Raw genomic sequence first — 20,204 nt, 5'->3', positions numbered from 1 at the left:
ACCTCTATTGGTTCTCCTTCATCTACCTTGCGTGCTACATTGTTAGAACACTGATAAATTTGTCAAGCACGCTTTCCCTTTCACAAAACCAATTCGACTATCCTGTTGTATTATGATTTTCTAAATGTCCTCCTACTACCTCCTTAATAATGGATTCTAGCATTTTCCCAATGATGGACATTAGAATAACCGGTCTATAGTTTCCCGTTTTCTGTCTCCCTCCTTTTGTGATCAGTGGTGTTACATTTGTGGTTTTCTAATCCAGTGGGATCTTTCCAGAACTTGGGGAATTTTGAAAGATTACAATCAATGCATCCACTATCTCTGCGTCCTCTTCTTTTAAGACCCTAGGATGCAGTCCCATTAGTTTTCTCAGTACCTTTTCTCTAGTGATCGTGATTATTTTAAGTTCTTCTCTCCCTTTTGCCCCTTGCTTTTCAGTTATTCTTGGGGTGCTTTTTGTGTCTTCTACTCCAAAGACAAATACAAAATGCTTGTTCAAAGTCTCTGCCATTTCCTTAATTTCCATTAATTCCCCAGTCTCACCCTCTAAGGTACCAACACTCACTTGTCGCTATACTTGTAGAAGCTTTTACTGTCTGTTTTTATATTTCTTGCTAGTTTTCTCACATATTCTAATTTCCCAATCTTCTAGCCTACCAATAATATTTGCAGCACTGTACATCTTTTCTTTCAATGTTATACCATCCTTAACTAGACACGGATGGTGTATCCTTCTTGTAGCGTCTTTCTTTTTCAATGGAATATATCTTTGTTGAGAGTTCTGTAATAGCTCCTTAAATGTCTGCTACCACATCTCTACTTCCTTACCTTTTAACCTAATTAAGTTTAAGAAACTAGTTTCAGAATCAAATTTCACTCTTGCCTTGAGGGTACTTTGCTATGAAGTAATTCATTAATGAATCCTGTGTCACTACATAGTACCATGTCTAAAATAGCTTGTTCCCTGGTTGGTTCCAGAACATATTGCTCTAAGAAACTGCCCCGGACACACCTTATGAACTCATCCTCCAGGCTACCTTTGCCAATTTGATTTGTCCAATCTATAGGGAGATTATAATCTCCCACAATTACTGCAGTACCTTTCTTACAAGCCCCCATTATTTCTTGATTTATACTCTGTCCTACAGTGCATCTACTGTTAGGGGGCCGATAAACCAATTCCACAAGTGACTTCTTTCCTTTGCTATTTCTTACCTCCATCCAAACAGATCCTACACCTTGACCTTCTGAATCAAGATCATTTCCCACTCTCACTCTGAAGAAGTCACATGGGCGTGAAATGTTAACTCTGTTTTTCTCACTCCACAGAGGCTGCCAGACCTGCTGAGTTTTTCCAACATTTTCTGTTTTTATTTCATTTCTCACTACCGTACTGATTTCGTCCTTGATGAACAGAGCTATCACACCCTCCTTTTCCTTTCTTCTTGTCCTTCCGAAATGTGAAATAGACTTGAATATTCAGGTCCCAGCCGTGGTCACTTTGCAACCAAGTCTCTGCAATGGTTATCATATCATAATCATTTATTTATATTTGTGCTATCAATTCATCCATCTTGTTACGAATGCTATATGCATTCTGATCAAGGGACTTTAATTGTCTTTTTACCATTTTCCCAACTATGACCTTATTTGCTGGTGCACTTATGTTTGTAGGCTCTGTCCTTTCATGTCACACTCTGGTTATTATCACCTGCCTCGCTACCCTGTACTATTGCTTGTCCTTTCTCTTTAACTTTCCCAATTTCCCTCTCCACACTATTTAGTTTAAAGCCAGCACTCTCTACAGCCCTGGTCTCACGATTCACCAGTACACTGCTCCCAGCCTGGTTCAGGAGAAGGACGTCCCAGTGGTACAGTTTCCCCTTTCGTCTGTACTGGTGCAAGAGTCCCAGGAATCGGTAACTAATTCATGTAAGATAATTCTGGCTGCAGATTTCAGCAGCAAGTAAAAAACAGTGCATGTCTTAGTCAGTTGACTGTTAGCTAGCTTGCCTACATATCTGATTTTCTTTGTGCTGTTTCACAAAAAAATCAAATACAAGAGAACCTGGTAGTGGTGGGTAAAGAAAGCAGCATGATATGACATGGACACAGAGAAGCTAAAAGAGGATGATATCATTATGCTAGATTTTGGAGAACAGCGGAGAGATGAAGCTCTGGGTGTATGTGACAGGAAATGAGCATTTGTGTTGTGCCACTGAGTGCCAATGCTCTCATCCTCAACAAAACATAGTAAAACATCCCAAAGTGCTTAACAAGGGCAATAGCGATAAAAACATTTTTGGCATTTTTGACACCGAGAGGAGAAAGCAGGAAAGACGACCAGCAGCTTGATCAGAGATAGGTTTTTAGGAGCATCAAAAAAGAGGTGAGAAAGGTAAAGAAATTAAGAAGGTTGAGGAGGAACTTCCAGAGTTTATTGGCATAGCTGCCAATGGTGGAATTGTTAAAATTAGGAATGAGCAGGAGGCCAGGATTGAAGCAGCAGACTTTTTTTAATTCTTTCATGGGGATGTGGGCTTCATTGGCAAAGCCAGCATTTATTCTCCACTCTACCATTACTACCAAGCCAGGGGATCAACCCTTGCTAAATGAAGAGTGCAAGAGGGCATACCACGAGTAGCACCAGGCATACCTAAAAATGAGGCATCAACGTGGTGAAGCTACAACACAGAACTACTTGTGTGCCAAACAGCATAAGCAGCAAGTGATAGACAGAGCTCAGCAATTCCACAACCAACAGATCAGATCTAAGCTCTGCAGTCCTGCCACACCTGGCTGTGAATGGTGGTGGACAATTAAACAACTCACTGGAGGAGGAGGCTCCACAAATATCCTCATCCTCAATGATGGGGGAGCCCAGCATATCAGTGCAAAAGAGAAGGCTGAAGCATTTGAAACAATATTCAGCTAGAAGTGCCAAGTGCATGATCCATCTTGGCCTTCCCTGGTGGTCCCCAGCATCACAGATGCCAGTCTTCAGCCAATTCGATTCAATCCATGTGATATCAAGAAACGGCTGAAGGCACTGGATACTGCAAAGGCAATGGGCTCCGACAATATTTCGGCAATAGTACTGAAAACTTGTCCTCCAGAACTTGCCATGTCTCTAGCCAAGCTGTTCCAGTGCAGCTACAACACTGTTAGCTATCCAGCAATGTGGAAAATTACCCTATGTCCTGTACACGAAAAGCAGGACAAATCCAACTCAGCCAATTAAATCAGTCTACTCTCAATCACCTGTAAAGTGATGGAAGGGGTCATCAAAAGTGCTTTCAAGAGGCAGTTGCTTTGCAATAACCTGCTCACTGACGCTCAGTTTGGGTTCTGCCAAGGTCATTTAACTCCTGACCTCATTATAGCCTTGGTTCAAACATGGACAAAGGAGCTCAATTCCTGAGGTGAGGTGACATCAAGGCAGCATTTGACCGAGGCTGGCATCAAGGAGCCTCAGCAAAACTGGAGTCAATGGGAATCAGGGGGAAAACTCTCTGCTGGTTGGAGCCATACCTAGTAAAAGGCAGATGGTTGAGTTTGTTGGAGGTCAATCATCTCAGTTCCAGGACATCACTGCAGGATTTCCTCAGGGTCGTGTCCTTGGCCCAACCATCTTCAACTGCTTCGTCAATGACCTTCCTTCCATCATGAGGTCAGAAGTGGGGATGTTCACTGATGATTGCACAATGTTCAGCACCATTCGTAACTCCTCAGATACTGCAGCAGTGCATGTCTAAATGCAACAAGACCTGGGCAATATCTAGGCTTGGGCTGACAAGTGGGAAGTAACATTCGTGCCACACAAGTGCCAGGCAATGACCATCTCCAACAGGAGGGAATCTAACCATCGCACCTTGACATTCAATGGCATTACCATCACTGAATCCCCCACTATCAGCATCCTGGGGTTACTGTTGACCAGAAACTGAACTGGACTAGCCACATAAATACTGTGGCTACAAGAGCAGGGCAAAGGCTAGGAATCCTGTGGTGAGTGATTCACTTCCTGACTCCCAAAAGCCTGTTCACCATCTACAAGGTACAAGTCAGGAGTGTGATAGAATACCCCCTACTTACCTGGATAAGTGCAGCTCCAATAACACTCAAGCAGCTCAACACCATCCAGGACAAAGCAGCCCACTTGATTGGCACCACATCCACAAACATTCACTTCCTCCACCACCGACGCACAGAGGCAGCAGTGTGGACCATCTACAAGACGCGCTGCAGGAACTCACCAAGCCTCCTTAGACAGCACTATTCCTCGCCTTTGCCCTGCTCTTGTCCAGTTCAGTTTCTGGCCAATAGACACCCCCAGGATGTTGATAGTGGGGGATTCAGCAACGATAATGCATTGAATATCAAAGGGAGATGGTTAGATTCTCCCTGTTGAAGATGATCGTTACCTGGCACTTTGTGGCATGAGTGTTACTTGCCACTTATCAGCCCAAGCTTGAATGCTGTCCAGGTCCTGCTACATATTGACATGGAATGTTTCAGTATCTGAGGAGTTGCGAGTGGTACTGAGCATTCTGCAATCATCAGCGAACATCTCCACTTTTGACCTTATGATGGAGGAAGATCATTCATGAAGCAGCTGAAGATGGTTGGGCCTAGGACATTACCCTGAGGAACTCCTACAGCAACTCCCTGGGACTGAGATGATTGGTTTCCAACAACCACAACCATCTTCCTTTGTATTAGGTATGACTCCAACCAGTGGAAAGTGTTCCCGCAGATTCCCATTGACCTGAACTTTGCCAGGGCTCCTTGATGCCACACTCAGTCAAATGTTGCCATGATGTCAAGGGCTGTCAATCTCACCTCATCTCTGGGATTCAGCTCTTTTGGTTGAAGTTGCTCCCTCCCTTTTGCCTCATGATTTTCAACTATTCTTGGGATGCTTTCTGTTGCTTCTATTGTGAAGATGGATACAATATGCTTGTTCAAAGCCTTGTTTTTTATTATTAGTTCCTAGTCTCACCCTGAGGAACCAATACTTACTTTAGATACTCTTATCCTTTTTATATACCTGTCAAAGCTTTTACTGTTTACTTTTATAATTCTTACTAGTTATCTCTTGTTCTCCAATTTCTCCCCTTCTTTAGTAATTCTTTGCTAGTTTCCAAAACTTTCCCAATCTTCTGCCCTGCCACTAATCTTCACAGCATTGTATGTCTTTTCTTTCAATCTGATACCATTCTTAACTTCCTCTTTTTCTCCTTAAACGTCTGCCACTGCATTTCCACCTTTTAACTTATTTTTCTAGTCTACTTTAGTAAACCCAGGCTTCATGCCCTTGTCTGGAGTCACAGGTAGACCAGACCAGCTAAGTATGGCAGATCTCCTTCCCTAAAGGACATTAGTGAACTATATGGGTTTTCTCGACAATCAATGATAGTTTCATGGCCACCATTACTGAGACTAGCTTTCAATTTCAGATCTGATTTTAATTAACTGAATTTGTATTCCACCAGCTTTTGTGGTGGGATTTGAATCTGTGTCCCAGAGCATTAGCCTGGGTCTGTGTATTATTTATTCTGTGACATTACCAACACACCACCATCTCCCCACTACTAACATTGGGCTGAACAGCCTGTAGTTGCTGGGTTCATCCCTCTCACCATTTTAGAACAAGCAAGTAACATTTGCAACATTCCAGTCTTCTGGCACTGCTTCATATCTAAGGAGAATTTGAAGATTGTGCTGAGAGCCTCTGCAATTTCCATCCCTATTTCCCTTTGTGATTCAGGATGTAACCGATCTGGACTGGGTGACTTTTCTACTGAGTATCTCCTACTTATCTATTTTTACTTTATCAAAATGATCCATGGAGAGAGAGAGAGAGAGAGAGTTAACGTTTCAGATCAAACATGTTTTATCAGACTGGGAAAGGTTAGAGATGTAATAGGTTTTGAAAGGGAGGACAGTAAGAAAAAAAAAAGGGAAGGTCTGTGATAGGGTGGAGGGCAGAATTAAATGCCAAAACTTTTCAAAGGCGCAAGGCTAAATGGAGCGATAATGGAAAAAGAAACAAAATATATGTCAAGAGGGGGTGTGAATAGTAGAATCCTGAATAGAAGCCAGTCAAAAGCAATGTGAAGGAAATAAGAGTGAAATTAAAGGAAAAAAAATCAAATAAGCAAAGACATGTGAAGCCAAACAGGGGGAGAGGTTACGACCACAGCAGGCCAAGCACAGAAAAGTCAGAGTAGGAGCAAGGTAGAGAATTAAAAGGCGACTGGAAGATCAGGATCATGCTGTAGACTGAACGGAGGTGTTCTGCAAAGCAGTCTCCCAGTCTGGATTTAGTTTCCCCAGTGCAGAAGAGACCACATTGTGAGCAGTGAATGCAGTACACCAAATTGAAAGTAGTACAAGTAAATCACTGTTTCACCTAGAAGGAATTTTTGGGGCCTTGGAAAGTGAGCAGGGAGGCCATAAAAGGAAAGGTTTTGCATCTCCTATGATAGGAAAGTGAGGGGGTTTTGAGGTGACTGAGGAATGGACCAGGGGATCACGGAAGAAATGGCCCCTTCAGAATGCTGAAAGGGAAAGGGAGGGGAAGATGTGTTTGGTGGTGATATCACGTTGGAGGTGACAGAAATGGCAGAGGATGTTTTGTTGAGTACAGAGGCTGGTAGGGTGGAAGGTGAGGACAAAGGGAACCATATCATGGTTCTGGGAGGGAGGGGGAGAGGTGAGAGCAAAAGTGCTTCAAAAGGAACAGGCATGGTCGAGGCCTCTGTCAACTATGGTGAGGAGGGCGAATCTTTGGTCGAGGACAAAGAAAGACATATCCTTACAGGAAGCAGGGTGTGAGGAAATGTCAACAAGGTAGCTATGGGAGTGAGCTTAAAGTGAGTACTGGTTGATAGCTTATTCCTCAGAAAATAAGACAGAAAAGTCAGGGAAGGGAAGAGCTGGAGGTAAACCACTTGAAGATTGGAGAAGAGTAAAAATTGGATGCAAAATCATTGAAATTTTTCAGTTCAGGGCGAGAACAGGAAACGGCATCGATGCAGTCATTGATGTACCAAAAAAGATGTGAGGAAGGGGCCGGAGTAGGACTAGAAGGAGGAATGCTCCACATGTTCCACAGAAAGACAGGGATAACTCGAGCCCAAGCGGGTACCCATAGCAATTCCTTTTTCTGGGGGAAGTGAGTGGAGTTGAAGGAAAAGGTTTTGAGTGTGAGAACAAGTTCAGCCAGGAGGAAGGTGGTGGTGTGTGGGGACTGGTTGGGCCTCTGTTCAATGAAGACAGGGCAAGCTCTCAGACCACCCTGGTAGGGGATGGAGGTATAGAGCAATTGGTTGTCCATGGTCGTCCCTTCACGATAGTCTGGTCCACTCCTCAGTCACCCCAACATGCCCTGCCTTTCCGATGGCACCTTTCCACAGAAGCATAGGATATGCACTATCTCCCTTCTCACCCTCCAAGGTCCCAACTGCTCCTTTGCAGGTGAAATAGTGAGTTACTTGTACAATTGACGTTGGCGTATTAGTCAACCTTTGAGGCCTCCAAAAGTAATTCCAAAAATGGAGGTTGACTTATTCGCCGAGTATAAAATGTCAACCACCGGTGGGGTTGTGGTGGTCGCCATTTTGAAATCTGAAAAGAAACACCAGTAATTCATATTAGATTAATGTGGTACAGTTTATTGAATAAAAAAATACCTTTAACCACAATGAAAGCATTTTAAAACCCGTCAAATTCATTACCTTTGGCATCTGATGCAAAGAGTCCAACAGATTCATTCTGAGTTACTTTGGCTATGGCATCATCATAAGGATCACACTTTGGATCAGATGTGGCACTTTCAATTTCAGAATCATCCCTCCATAACAAATCACCTTTTCCTCTCCATCCATCAAATTGGATATTCCGCACTTTTTGAATGATCTGATGATTGTTTATGCATTAATAGTATCCCACAATTTCATGATGAGGCCACACAAAACCTCAAGAGGGGCAGCACACATATTTCCACTCTTTGTGAAGGTTTTTCTCCATCAACCATCTACCTATTCCATTCGGTGCGAGCATAATCCTTGAATGGCTTGTTGAGGCACACGTCCAAAGGTTGAACTATGGACGTTAGGTCCCCGGTATAACTGCAAAGTGGGCATTATTCCTTTGCAGGCATCTCTTGATCTCATCGGTTGTATGGGGTCTGAATGTGCCCCACACTAATAAGCTGCATTCTTTACGTAGGCTATTGAGAAACCTATTCCACACATTATTGATCCATAACTTCACTCCATCCTCATCTATCCAAATGTTGTCATGGACAGGCACAAAAACTCCTGCAAGGAACTTGATTTTCTGCATGGTCTACATTTGAAAATTACCATAGGCCTTAATTTTGTTCTGATGGCCATGCAAACTAGTATTACTGTGAATCTTTTCTTATTGCCAGTGGCTTTCACTGATTTTAAACCTTTCCACTCCACAGTTCGGTTGCTGGGCATATTAAAATCTATGAATGTTTCATCCATGTTGCCAATATGGCATAATGGTCACTTATGTTTATGCCACTGTCTGATGATGAATTATTAGAAACTGGTCATTTTGGCTTCGAAGTCTTTTTGGTAGTCTCTAAGCGACCTTGATCTTCTGCCACATGAAACATTTTTGTTCCATAGAGCAGCCACACCAACTAGCTGAAATCTTTGCTGGGCTCAGGATTTGTTTTAGCCTACTCAGGTGAATATATATACATTGTATTTCAGGTGACGATGATTCCATTCTGATGATTTGAGGACACATTCTGAATCATACTTCTCAAGATTAGGCCAGTGGCTGGTCCCTGGTCCCATGTTGCATTTGGTCTTGGGCATTTTCTTCAGGGCGGATTCCTTCCTCTTCCATTTTCACACCAGTTTTTCACCAACGCTGAATTCCCTCGCTGCAGCACAGCACAGTTATTTGACGACTTTTAGCTTGAAACCTGCTTCATGCTTCATTTGTTCGGTTGGAAGATTCATTTCTCTTCACGTGTGTCATGGGGGTCTGCTGTGTGTGGGTGTTTCTTAAACTCCTGTGCATCTTCACAACAGAGCCAGTATCACCTGCTCGATCCCTTGCACCCAGTATAAGGTAAGTAAAACATGCAGTTGTGGGGCAGAAAAATTGAAGCTGACTGCTAACATGCCGTGGTTGAAAAGCAGGGGTCAGCTTATACACTGAGTATATGTAAAAATACAACTTTTGGACCTGGAAAAATGGGGTTGTTTTATATGCTAGATTGATTTATACACTGCGATCTAAAGTATTTCTTTCAATTTAGCAGACAGTATTTACAGCTCACCGTGTGATCTCCTCTATATTGGATGACCACTTCGCAGAACACCTCTTCAGTCTGCAACTATGACCCTGAACTTCCAGTCACCTGTCATTTTAATCCTTCTCCTTGCTCCCACTCTCACCTTCCTGTCCTTGGCAGTGTTCCAATGAAGTTCAGACAAGCTCAAGGAACAGCATCTCATCTTTTGAGTGTGTACTTTATAGCCTTCTAGTATCAACACTGAGTTCAACAATTTTAGACTGTAACTTCCGCCTGTCCCATTTCTTTTGTGTTTCTTTGCTTGTTTGTTTTTTTTTCTCTCATTCCTCTATATTCTCTTTCACTTTGCTTGGACAAGAACATAAACAATAGGAGGAGGAGTGGACCATATAGCCAATTGAGCCTGCTCTGTCATTCAATGCGATCATGGCTGATCTTGGGCTTCAACTCCACTTTCCTGCCCACTCACCATATCTCTCGATTCCCTGAGATCCCTAAACTTTGTTATCCCAACCTTAAATATAGTCACTGATGAAGCATCCACAATCCACTGGAGCAGAGAATTCCAAATATTTACAACCCTTTGAATGAAGAAATCTCTCCTCATCTCAGGCCTAAATTATCAACCACTTCTCCTAAGTCTGTGCCCTCATGGTCTAGATTCCATAGTAAGCAGAAATAACCTCTTAGTGTCTACCCTGTCAATATCCTTCAGAATCTTGTTTGTTTCAAGGAGATCACCTCTCATTCTTCTAAACTCCAGAGAATATAGGCCCAATTTACTCAGCCTCTTACCATAGGCTAACCCTCTCATCCCAGGGGCCAATCTAGTGAACCTTTGCTGTACTGCCTCTAAGTATATCCTTCCTCAAATATGGAGACCAAAACTGCACAGTACTCCAGGTGTTGTCTCACCAAAACCCCGTATAACAGTAGCAAGACTTCCTTATTCTTGTACGTCAATCCCCTTGCAATAAAGGTCAACACGCCATTTGCTTTCTCAGTTGTTTGCTGTACCTGCGTGCTAAATTTCTGAGCTCCTTATACAAGCACACCCAAGTCTCTCTGAACATCAACAGCTACAAGTTTCATGCCTTTTAAAAGATATTCTGCTTTTGTAGTCTTATGATGAAACTGAATAACCTCTCACTTCCCCACGTTATACTCCATCTGCCTTCTTGTTGACCATCCACTTAACCTGTTTATTTTCTTTGCAGCCTCTCTGTGTCCTCCTCACAACTTACATTTCTACCTAGTTTTGTATCATCAGCAAAGTTCAATACATTATCCTCTGTCTCTTTGTCAAAGTCATTAATATAGACTGTAAATAGCTGAGGCGCCAGCATTGATCTTTTCAGCACTCCACTAGTCACAGCCTAACTTGAGAATGCCTATTTATGACTTCTTTTTGTTTAGACTCAGATGTTTACAGCACAGAAGGAGGCCATTTGGCCCATCATGTCCGCGCCAGTCAAGATCAAAGATCTGACAACACTAATCCCATTTTCCAGCACTTGGCCCATAGTCCTGGAGGCTCTGGCAATGCAAGTGAATATCTAAATATTTCTTAAATGTTACGAGAGTTTCCGACTCAACTACCCTTTCAGGCAGTGAGTTCCAGACTCCCATGACCCTCAGTGAAAAAATTTCTCCTCAACTCCCCTCTTAGCCTTCTACCTCTTACCTTAAATCTCTGCTCCCTGGTTACTGGCCCCTCTACTAATGGAAAAATCCGCGCCCCCCCCCCACCCCACCCATTCCTCATACATTTCTAACTTTTCCCAGTTCTAGTAAAAGGTCACAGACCTGAAACTTCATCTCCGTTTTTCTCTCTCTACAGCTGCTGCAAGCCCTGTTGAGTATTTCTAGCATTTTCTGTTACCAAGGGTTTAGCTATTAAGCATAAAGAAGCATTATCTGCACACTGTACTGGATTTTCCTCTGGGTTTTTTTTTGTTCAATTTGTACATTTTCCCCTTCATAGAAAGCAGAATTAGGTAGCATCATCATAATTAGGTAAATCTAAGTTTTAAAAAGTTTTATTATTTGACTATTGTAAAATCTTTGGCGGTACAAAGCTGGAATAGATCCATATAAATCGTGCACATTCAACACTGGTTTATGTCCTTTCAGAAAGACAGGAACAAACGACATCTTAACCTTACAAGTGTTGCTTAGTTAGATGTAAGTCACTGTGTTAATTGCAGTTACAATAAGCGCCTGCACACAAATTTCCTACATAAATCTGTGACTCAGAAAATAAATGCCTGATCCTAACAGGTATCTCCATGTCTTCTACAATGGCTTAATTTAATGGAATTCATATGAGGCTGATGGCTAAATCCCCAAGTATCTAATCTTAACACAAAATTGAGAAATCCGTATTTTAGAATGATATTAAGGGAATAATCCTTTATAATTAACTGTAAAACATTTGAAAACTAAATGAAAATTAGAAATCTGTCTGTATCTGCCTTTGGGAATCAGATGGAAAAGGGAAATTACTTTCCCGCCTGCTCCCTCTGATTCCTGGCTTTCTGCTGATAGAGGATACTTAATATTCTAACCTGGTATCATGCAATGCAGATTCTTGATGTGGTCCTGTGTGACCCCACTCTCAGTGCAGACTTTGTCAATAAACCTGGTAATAAAACGAATTACTGAGTTGGCAACATCATTGTTCTCTGCATCCTCAAACCCACTTTCGGTGTCATAACTCTCAGCGACACTGCCGGCAATGCTGAAAAAAAACAGAATAAGCTTCACCAAATATGTAGAGATTATAACAATATTACAAACTATAATTTTAACTAAAAACTTGTAACAAAGAAATTTATTTTTCCCCTGTATATTGTCTGGAGTCACACATTTGCAATCAGAGAGTAGATAAGTAAGCATAACAGATTTTTCATTGGTTGCTGGAATGCCAGTGACATCAACTAGAAGAGACGCAGAATGGTATATATAAAGGTATCTTCTATGGATGTTTGCCCCCGCTACACTCTGTTTGGTATTGTCCCTAATGTTACAGAGATCTGTGCTTCACTTTCTAGGTAATAAATGTGAACCTCTCGTTTAGTTGTGCTCTTTAATCACAATTTCTTTACCAATAGATTTTCTTTTAAAAGTGGCTCATATTGTTCTATCAGCAGGCAGCAGAATAAGTAGTTATTCCAATATCATCTGCAAATCAGCAAGTAGAAAATCTCAGACCACTTAATAAAAATCAAAGATAAAAGCAAAATACTGCGGATGCTGGAAATCTGAAACAAAACAAAAATAGCCGGAAAAACTCAGCAGGTCTGACAGCATCTGCGGGGAGGAACACAGTTAATGTTTCGAGTCCGTATGACTCTTCATCAGAACTAAGGAAATATAGAAATGAGGTGAAATAGAAGCTGGTTGAGGGGGGAGGGACAGGTAGAGCTGGATAGAGGGCCAGTGATAGATGGATAAAAATAAAAGATGGCTATCAAAAAAGATAATTGGGCGGCAGTGTTCTTGAACCTCTGGGACTTTGTCTTGATCCAGCGGAGACTGATGAATGAGCAGTCTTTCAATAGTAAAATCACTACAATGACATCAAGACTGTCATAAAACAATGTGAAAATAAAATGCTATCAATTTTTTTCAATCCAGAATGGTATTAATTATTCATCGCAGTCAATTAATTCAGAGTATTTGAAAAGGCAGAGTGAACAGTTTACAATACGCTAAGTAATCAATATTTCAAGAGCTGACACAATGCCGCCAATGTTGAGAAAATCAGCTATTTTTGAGCGTGTTAGTATTTTTTCAAATATGTTGACCATTCATCAGGTTTCCAATCAAAACATTTCCTACTGAAAGTACACTACTTGGTGTTGCTGAAAAAAGATCAAAGTCTTTGATGATGCAATACAAACTATCAACTGTAAAGTCATTTTTTTGTTACAAAGATTTTATTTGGAGGCTTTATTTGCTAATTATTGATTTGAAGAAGTATTTTCTCTGAGGGAAAATGCAGTTGGTTCCAGCTTTTTATTTCTCATATAACAGTTCTCCATTTGCAAGTATTCATCAATTGTTGAAATAACAAGTGTTGCTGCACCACCCTTTATATAAACGTATGTCCATACAGTTTATTTGACCAATGCAAGTGTGCATGCCTCAATGGCACAGCGATTTATCATTTATTGGCGACTGATGTTCTAACTATTAAGTTCTTTTACGTGCTCAAGTTGTTTATGATTGGATATATAAGGCTCTATTTAAATGCTGCACAGTTGAATGGTAACGAAACAATCTAAAACAACTGTTTAAACTTGTTTATGTCTTGTAAACCCCACGGCTCTAGTCCCAGAAGCAAACAGTGATGAAATCCCCTACCAGCATCGTAACCAGACCAAAAAAGTTGACATGACCAACCTTTAACCTTCAAAAACTCATCAGGTTCAGACAGATTACACACAGCATTCCAATTTAATCTTGGTCATGGTTTGCATGCCAACAAAAACAAATGGTACAATGTATTGGAAGCATACTTTGCAAACAACTACATTTCTTCCTCTTTCAGGAAGATGCGCTGTAGGGGACAAGATGGCTCAGTGAATTTCAACTTCACCTTTCAACTTTGGGAAACAGAACTCAATACAACTCAAACATTTAAAATAGTTCTGGACACCTATTAACTATGTCATTCCAACTGCTGACCTTTTGCTAAAATGTTGCCCTAACAAATAGAAAGTGTTAAGATGACAAGCCGAAACGTTTCACCAGTTTAAGGGTGAGTTCAAAATATAACATTTCATGATTATATGTCAAAACAAGTGCAATATGAAACCTAACATTAATTCTGATCTTTACTACGGATTTACAGAATTTCAGAACTGCAACCACATGCAAACAGGCATAATTTTTAATTCCTATGACAGAAAAGAAATCAAGTAAGCCTTTCAAATTAAACCACCTTGATTTGTAACTCTAAGAGAGTCAGCAATCAAACATTTATAACAGAATAATGGGCTAATATCAAGTTTAGCTTTAGGGATTATTAGTGTGATATGCTATATAATAGACCAGAATGTGCGGCGAACTGTCAGCATTTACCATCATTTCTCCTCTAAATCTGACTGCAGCTTCAGGATTTAGTGCAGTGCACATTAACATGGAAATCTTTAAATTGCAACCTATTATTCACAGCTCCACCACTGGCTATGCTGTGCACCCACATGCCCATCTCTGCCTTGCCACAGAGTTGGAAGTCAGGAAAACAAACTGATCTGGCAATAACTTGCTCTTTTCAGTTCTCATATAGCTGTTACAAACCCCATAAAAAGTTAAGTCGAGTTCAATGAGATGTAACTGAGTTTTTAACGGCGATTTGAATAGTAACCCCTGCTGAACAACTGGTCTGGCCCTGAAAAAGTAATTGTATTTTTTGCAATGTTAAAGAAAGAAAAGAAAACCTTGCATTTACATAGCACATTTCATGACTACCAGACCTCTTAAAGCACTTTACAGCCAATGAAGTGCTTTTGAAATGTAATCACTGTTGTAAACTTGGCAGCCCATTTATGCACAGCAAGCTCCTACAAACAGCAACGTGATAATGACTAGACATTCTGTTTTTGTGGTATTGATTGAGGAATAAATATTGGATAGGGCACTGGGGTAACTCCTATGCTCTTCTTTGAAATAATGCTGTGGATCCTATACTTTCTCCAGAGAAGGCAGATGGGACCCTAGTTTAATGTCTCCTCTGAAAGATGGCATCTCTGACAGTGCAGCATTCCCTCAGTACTGCACAGAGCATTACCGTTGGTTTTGTGCTCGAGTCCTGGAGTGGGTCTTGAACCCACAATCTTCTGACTTAGATGTGAGGATGCTACCATCTGAGCCATGGTTGATAGCATGTTGCTAAATGTCTCCATTATGATTAATCAGTTTATTTTTTATTATTTATTTTATTTATTCATGATATTTCAGCTTCTACTATAGCCCCCTGAGTATGTCTCAATCTTTATTTTGTTCTCTGTAAACTTTTTAGAAAGTGATTTGATTATTAGTGCTTTTCATTTCCTACTTGGCTGCCTATGAGAATTCTTTAATGTGATTGGCTGTTTAGATAGCATGATGACATCACTGTAACTCAACCCTGGGGATCGCCATTAAATAATGCTACAATCTATTACAGGTCGAGACAGTTGAAGTTCTTGCCCATGGAGAGTATTAGATCTCTGAGCGATGCTTTGTCCAAGGTTAAGTGATGAGTGCCCTTGCTTTGCCGATGACCATTAAATCCAGGCCATTACATTTTCAAATAACTCCAAAGTAGGTAGGTATCTTAAGGTTAAATATAAGCCAATCCACCATGTGATTTTTAAAATATGCATCATGTTACAATAAAACTCGAAAGGCCTTTGTATTGTAACATCATGTGTAGGCTTAAAGGATCAAGATTTAGCTTTAAGCTTATTGTGTATGTTGTAACAGTCTAAGTGTTTCCACTTTCTATGAACTTACAGCTGACCTTTAGCACACCAAAGTCTGGAGCTGAGATTTGGCTGTGATAGTTAAACATAGTTTATTTTAGGCAAACAAAGAGGAAATCAATTGTCCACAATTTTTATTTAACTGTGTCAGTAAATACTCCTCACAGTTTTCAAAATACAGTGTGCATCTTATGTTTATAACGAGGCATTTTTTGCTTTTATTATATGAATGTAAGCAATGTCAGCAAAATTTAGAGTATGAAACAATGTTACTACAAGCACAAATTGCATTATATTCTTTAGCATTGTTCAGTACTCAAAATGTTTATATAAAACCATATACTGCTAATTATACAAACAAAATAAAACATGAAATGCAAGTATTCAACATGATTTCAGACAAACCTGTTGGTGACAAAACTATTGCTCCCACTTTCCCAGTCTCCTGTTGTAGCATTTCGCAGTAGCTTGTTTTTGCTTGTGTCTAAAGGAACCAGCAGGTAGACCATGAGTTGGGCGTAATGAATGGCTTGGCTAAACACAGTGTTTTCCTCTCCCTTTTCCAGCTCCTGCTGTTTCTCTTTGTGGAGTGTTGGCCATAAACGCAGCTGCTCTGCTGCAACATCCATAGCTGTTTTCTCATGCTCTGTTGGCATTGGATCTTTATCCTAAAATAAACAGAATAGAGTTCAGCAGCTGGATATTGAATTCTTCCTTCCAGCTTTTTTCATTTATGCCCTTTGCATAGGCTAAGGCACATAAGATGAACTACAGACAGAGCACCACATAGCTCAGAGTGTGTTACAAGGCATTAAAATATTCAAGGGTAAACATGATATGCTAAACCGCAAGTGATTTATCAACATAATACGAACCACAAGATGTGCGACTGCCTACCAATACTTCTCCCATGTGTGATAGTTTGGAATATATACTTATTTTTTTCGACAAAAATCAAAAGCACATTATTTGACATAAAGTACCCAAGCCAGCATCACATGATTCACACTGATGCACTTCTGCGTTATTTAATTCTCAACGAAGCAAGTTATTCCACTGCTGTTACTGCAAAGTGGCATACTTGTACATATTAAGATAGCTTAAATTATATCATAAACCATGTTTTAATCATATTTATATGTCTACAATTGTTATGAGTATCTGAACCTCACAAATGTGATACTGCCTATTTTTACTTGTTACTATTAATAATAAATAGCACACAATATTGAAGAGATTACCAGATATACATTTCACGATTCAGAATTTCCTGATGTAGGAAATAATGATCTTCATAGATATAAATAAATTATTTCATTTAAATTGGAGCGATAAAAAGTTTTACCTTAGTTATAATAACAGGAAATAAAATGCCTTAAGAGATTTTGCATGACAACAGTTTTTATCAATAATGAAAGGTCATCAACCAGAAATGTTAATGTTACTTCTCTCTCCACAGATGTTGCCTGACCTTCTGAGTATTTCTAGCATTTTTGGGTTTTATCATTAGGTCTGCTTATAAAATGAATGAGCTACTTGATCATTTTAGTTTGCAGTGACTGAATTGTTAAATGTCAGTATATTTGTGGTGAAGAAACACAGATCATTACCCTTTTAACGTATTAATTTCACAACACACAATTCAGTTATCTAATAGATGTTGACTAATACTTTAATTGTTCATTAATCTTTCAGTTGCTATTTAAAACTCCTGTGTGCATTTTTTTATTCAGGTTTATTCTCCACTTCAGTGCATATAATTGCATTATTGTGAAATGGAAAATACATACTTGTCAAGTTGCACTTTCATGCATCATTTTAAATTTAGAGAAATAATTTATCCAGAAATAATTTATCTAACCAAGGTGGTGACCAAAAATTAGAGAAGAAAGGAAAAATGTGATTAATGTAGCAAATATTCTGGTAATTAGTGAAGGGAATCTGCCAGATCTCTGGATTACTAGACCAGTAACATTACCACTCTGGCATCTCCCATGTTATAGATTACTTTTAAATGCTTTTGTTTGAAGAGAGCTTTAGAAGCAGTGCCAAATGGATTGGGTGCACTAAGTAACACGACCAATGTCATCTTTCAACATATCCTGTCTAACCCTGGAACACTATGTACTGTCCTTTATAAATTTAATTATGGATTTAGAATAAACTAATATTTGGCTGAGATATGAGTTGAGTTAGAACAGCCATATCAATAATGGAGCTATAAAAGCAAAACAAAGGTTGTCCGTTTTGTAATCTATGGCTCATCTCCTGATTCCTTAAAATCTTTTCACACCATCTAGCAGGCTCCAGCATCATCACTTGCATGGATGGCTGCAGCTGCAGCACTCAGGTCAGTGTCATAATTTTTCATACTTTCATGGGATGTGGGCATTGCTGACATTAACCATCCTTTGAGAAGATGTGGTGAAGGTGCTCCCACAGTGCTGTGAGATATGGAGTCAAACTGAATTGGACTAGTCACATAAATACAGTGGCTACACGGTTAGGAACACCAATCGGATGAGCTGCCCGTACCAGACCCTTGATATTTAACAGCATTACCATCGCTAAATCCCCCCATAATCAACATCCTGGGGATTACCATTGACTTAATGTGAACAGGCACATAAGTACTGTGGCTACAAGAGTAGGTCAGAGGCTGGGAATTCTGTGGCTAGTAACTTACCTCTTGACTCTCCTCAAAGCCTATCCAACACCCACAAGGCACAAATCAGAAGTGTGAAAGAAAACTCTCCACGCCTGGATGAGTTTGGTTCCAACAACATTCAAGAGGATTGACATCATTCAGGACAAAGCAGCCCACTTGATTGACACCCCATCTATGGCCTTAAACAATCATTCCCTCCACCACCAATGCACAGTGGCAGTAATGTGCACTGTAAACAAGATCCACTGCAGCAACTCGTCAAGCCTCCATTGACAGCACCTTTCAAATCTGTGACTTCTCCCACTTAGAAAGGCAAGGGAAGCAGATGCATAGAAACACCATGACCTGCAAGTTGCCCTCCAAGCCACACACTACCCTGACTTGGAACTATACTGCGGTTCCTTTGCTGTCACTGGATCAAAATCCTGGAACTAGCACTTTGGGTGTACTTAAACTGTAGCAGTTCAAGAAAGCAGCTCATCAAATCTTAAGGGCAATTAGGAACGGGTAACAAATGTTGGCTTTACCAGCAATCCCATATCCCACGAAAGAATAAAAAAACTTCCAGGCTGTTCCTGGTCAATGGTGACACACAGGATGTTGATTGTGGGGGGATTCTGCAATGGTAATGCCATTGAATGTCAAATATCCAGTACAGACAGTTCACCTGAATGACATTCCTGCCTCTGGATTCAATATCCACTACCAGTGTGCCTTGGCTGCAGTGTGCATAACCTACAGGATGTTTTGTAGTAATTTACCAAGGATATTCTGACAGAATTGCCCTCCCTTGTGATCCTACAATTGTGAAGGACAAGAGCAGAAATGTTGTGAAAACACCGTCCCCTCCAAATTGCCCATTATCCTAACCTGGATGTAAATCACCATTCCTTGATTCTCAAAATTCAGGATCATGGAATTCCCTACCTAACACCATAGTGAGAGCAAAAGGGCTGTAGTGGTTCAAGGAAAGGGCTCATCAACCCTTTTTCAACCCGCTTGGGATGGGCAATAAATGATGATTTACCAGCGTTTCCTACATCCCGAGAACAAATTTATAATAAACAAAAATAAAGTTATTGGATGGGAATAGGTAGAGACACTAAGCAGAGTATAAATTTGTCCTACTTCCCTAGAAGATTCGTTAACATTGCAAATGCATGAGCTGAGGTACAGTTAATTAAAAATTTTGCATTTTAAGAATAATTTTGGGCTGGAGATATACCCCAAGGATAAGTACTTATTAAGAGAGTTACCATCCCCACTAAACTAGTATTAGTATGTAAACATGAGTGCAACAGGGTAAACGTAGGGTCAATATCTGAACAAAAAATGCACATTTTCCTTTGGCTCTAGTTAGCAATTATTTATCTTTGCATTTTTTGCAACCAGAAGTAACGTTTAAAATTACCTTTGGCTTGAAATTTGATGGAAAATTTTCATTTCTGGAGGTGAGATAGAGTGCCCTTATTTGATTCTGCACATCATTGTAGAACGTGGCTTCCCAAAACTGTTGATTAGTCCAGACGTGGTGGTCTTGTACACAGGTATAAGCGAACTGGTTGACCCCTGTTGCCAATTTCTGAAGCAACCACAAAACAATTTTTCAAACAACGAAATGATATTTATTCTGCATCTGCATAACATTTGCTCTTGAAAAGTCTATGCTTAAGATATAAATAGAAGATACCATTTCATTTCTGTTAAATCCCTTCCTAACAGCACTGTGGGTGTACATACACCACATGGACTG

At 40.3% G+C, this 20,204-nt stretch overlaps 1 protein-coding gene across 2 annotated transcripts in view; it reads right to left on the bottom strand.

Annotated features, from left to right (window-relative positions):
* Nucleotides 1-20,204, bottom strand: part of sbf2 (SET binding factor 2) — a 669,356-nt gene that overhangs the window by 112,435 nt on the left and 536,717 nt on the right. For both annotated transcript variants that reach the window (XM_078549182.1, XM_078549183.1), the window contains 3 exons: nt 19,863-20,033; nt 16,189-16,451; nt 11,878-12,050 (listed from right to left, as the gene is read on the bottom strand). In XM_078549182.1, the coding sequence (XP_078405308.1) occupies nt 11,878-12,050; nt 16,189-16,451; nt 19,863-20,033 (607 nt within the window). The remainder of the gene's footprint in view (nt 1-11,877; nt 12,051-16,188; nt 16,452-19,862; nt 20,034-20,204) is intronic.

Source organism: Cetorhinus maximus, chromosome 9, assembly GCF_964194155.1.
Source record: "Cetorhinus maximus chromosome 9, sCetMax3.hap1.1, whole genome shotgun sequence".
NCBI classification, from domain to species: domain Eukaryota; kingdom Metazoa; phylum Chordata; class Chondrichthyes; order Lamniformes; family Cetorhinidae; genus Cetorhinus; species Cetorhinus maximus.
The sequence above is the reverse complement of the archived record's forward strand: the minus strand, read 5'-3'. Positions and strand labels throughout refer to the sequence as shown.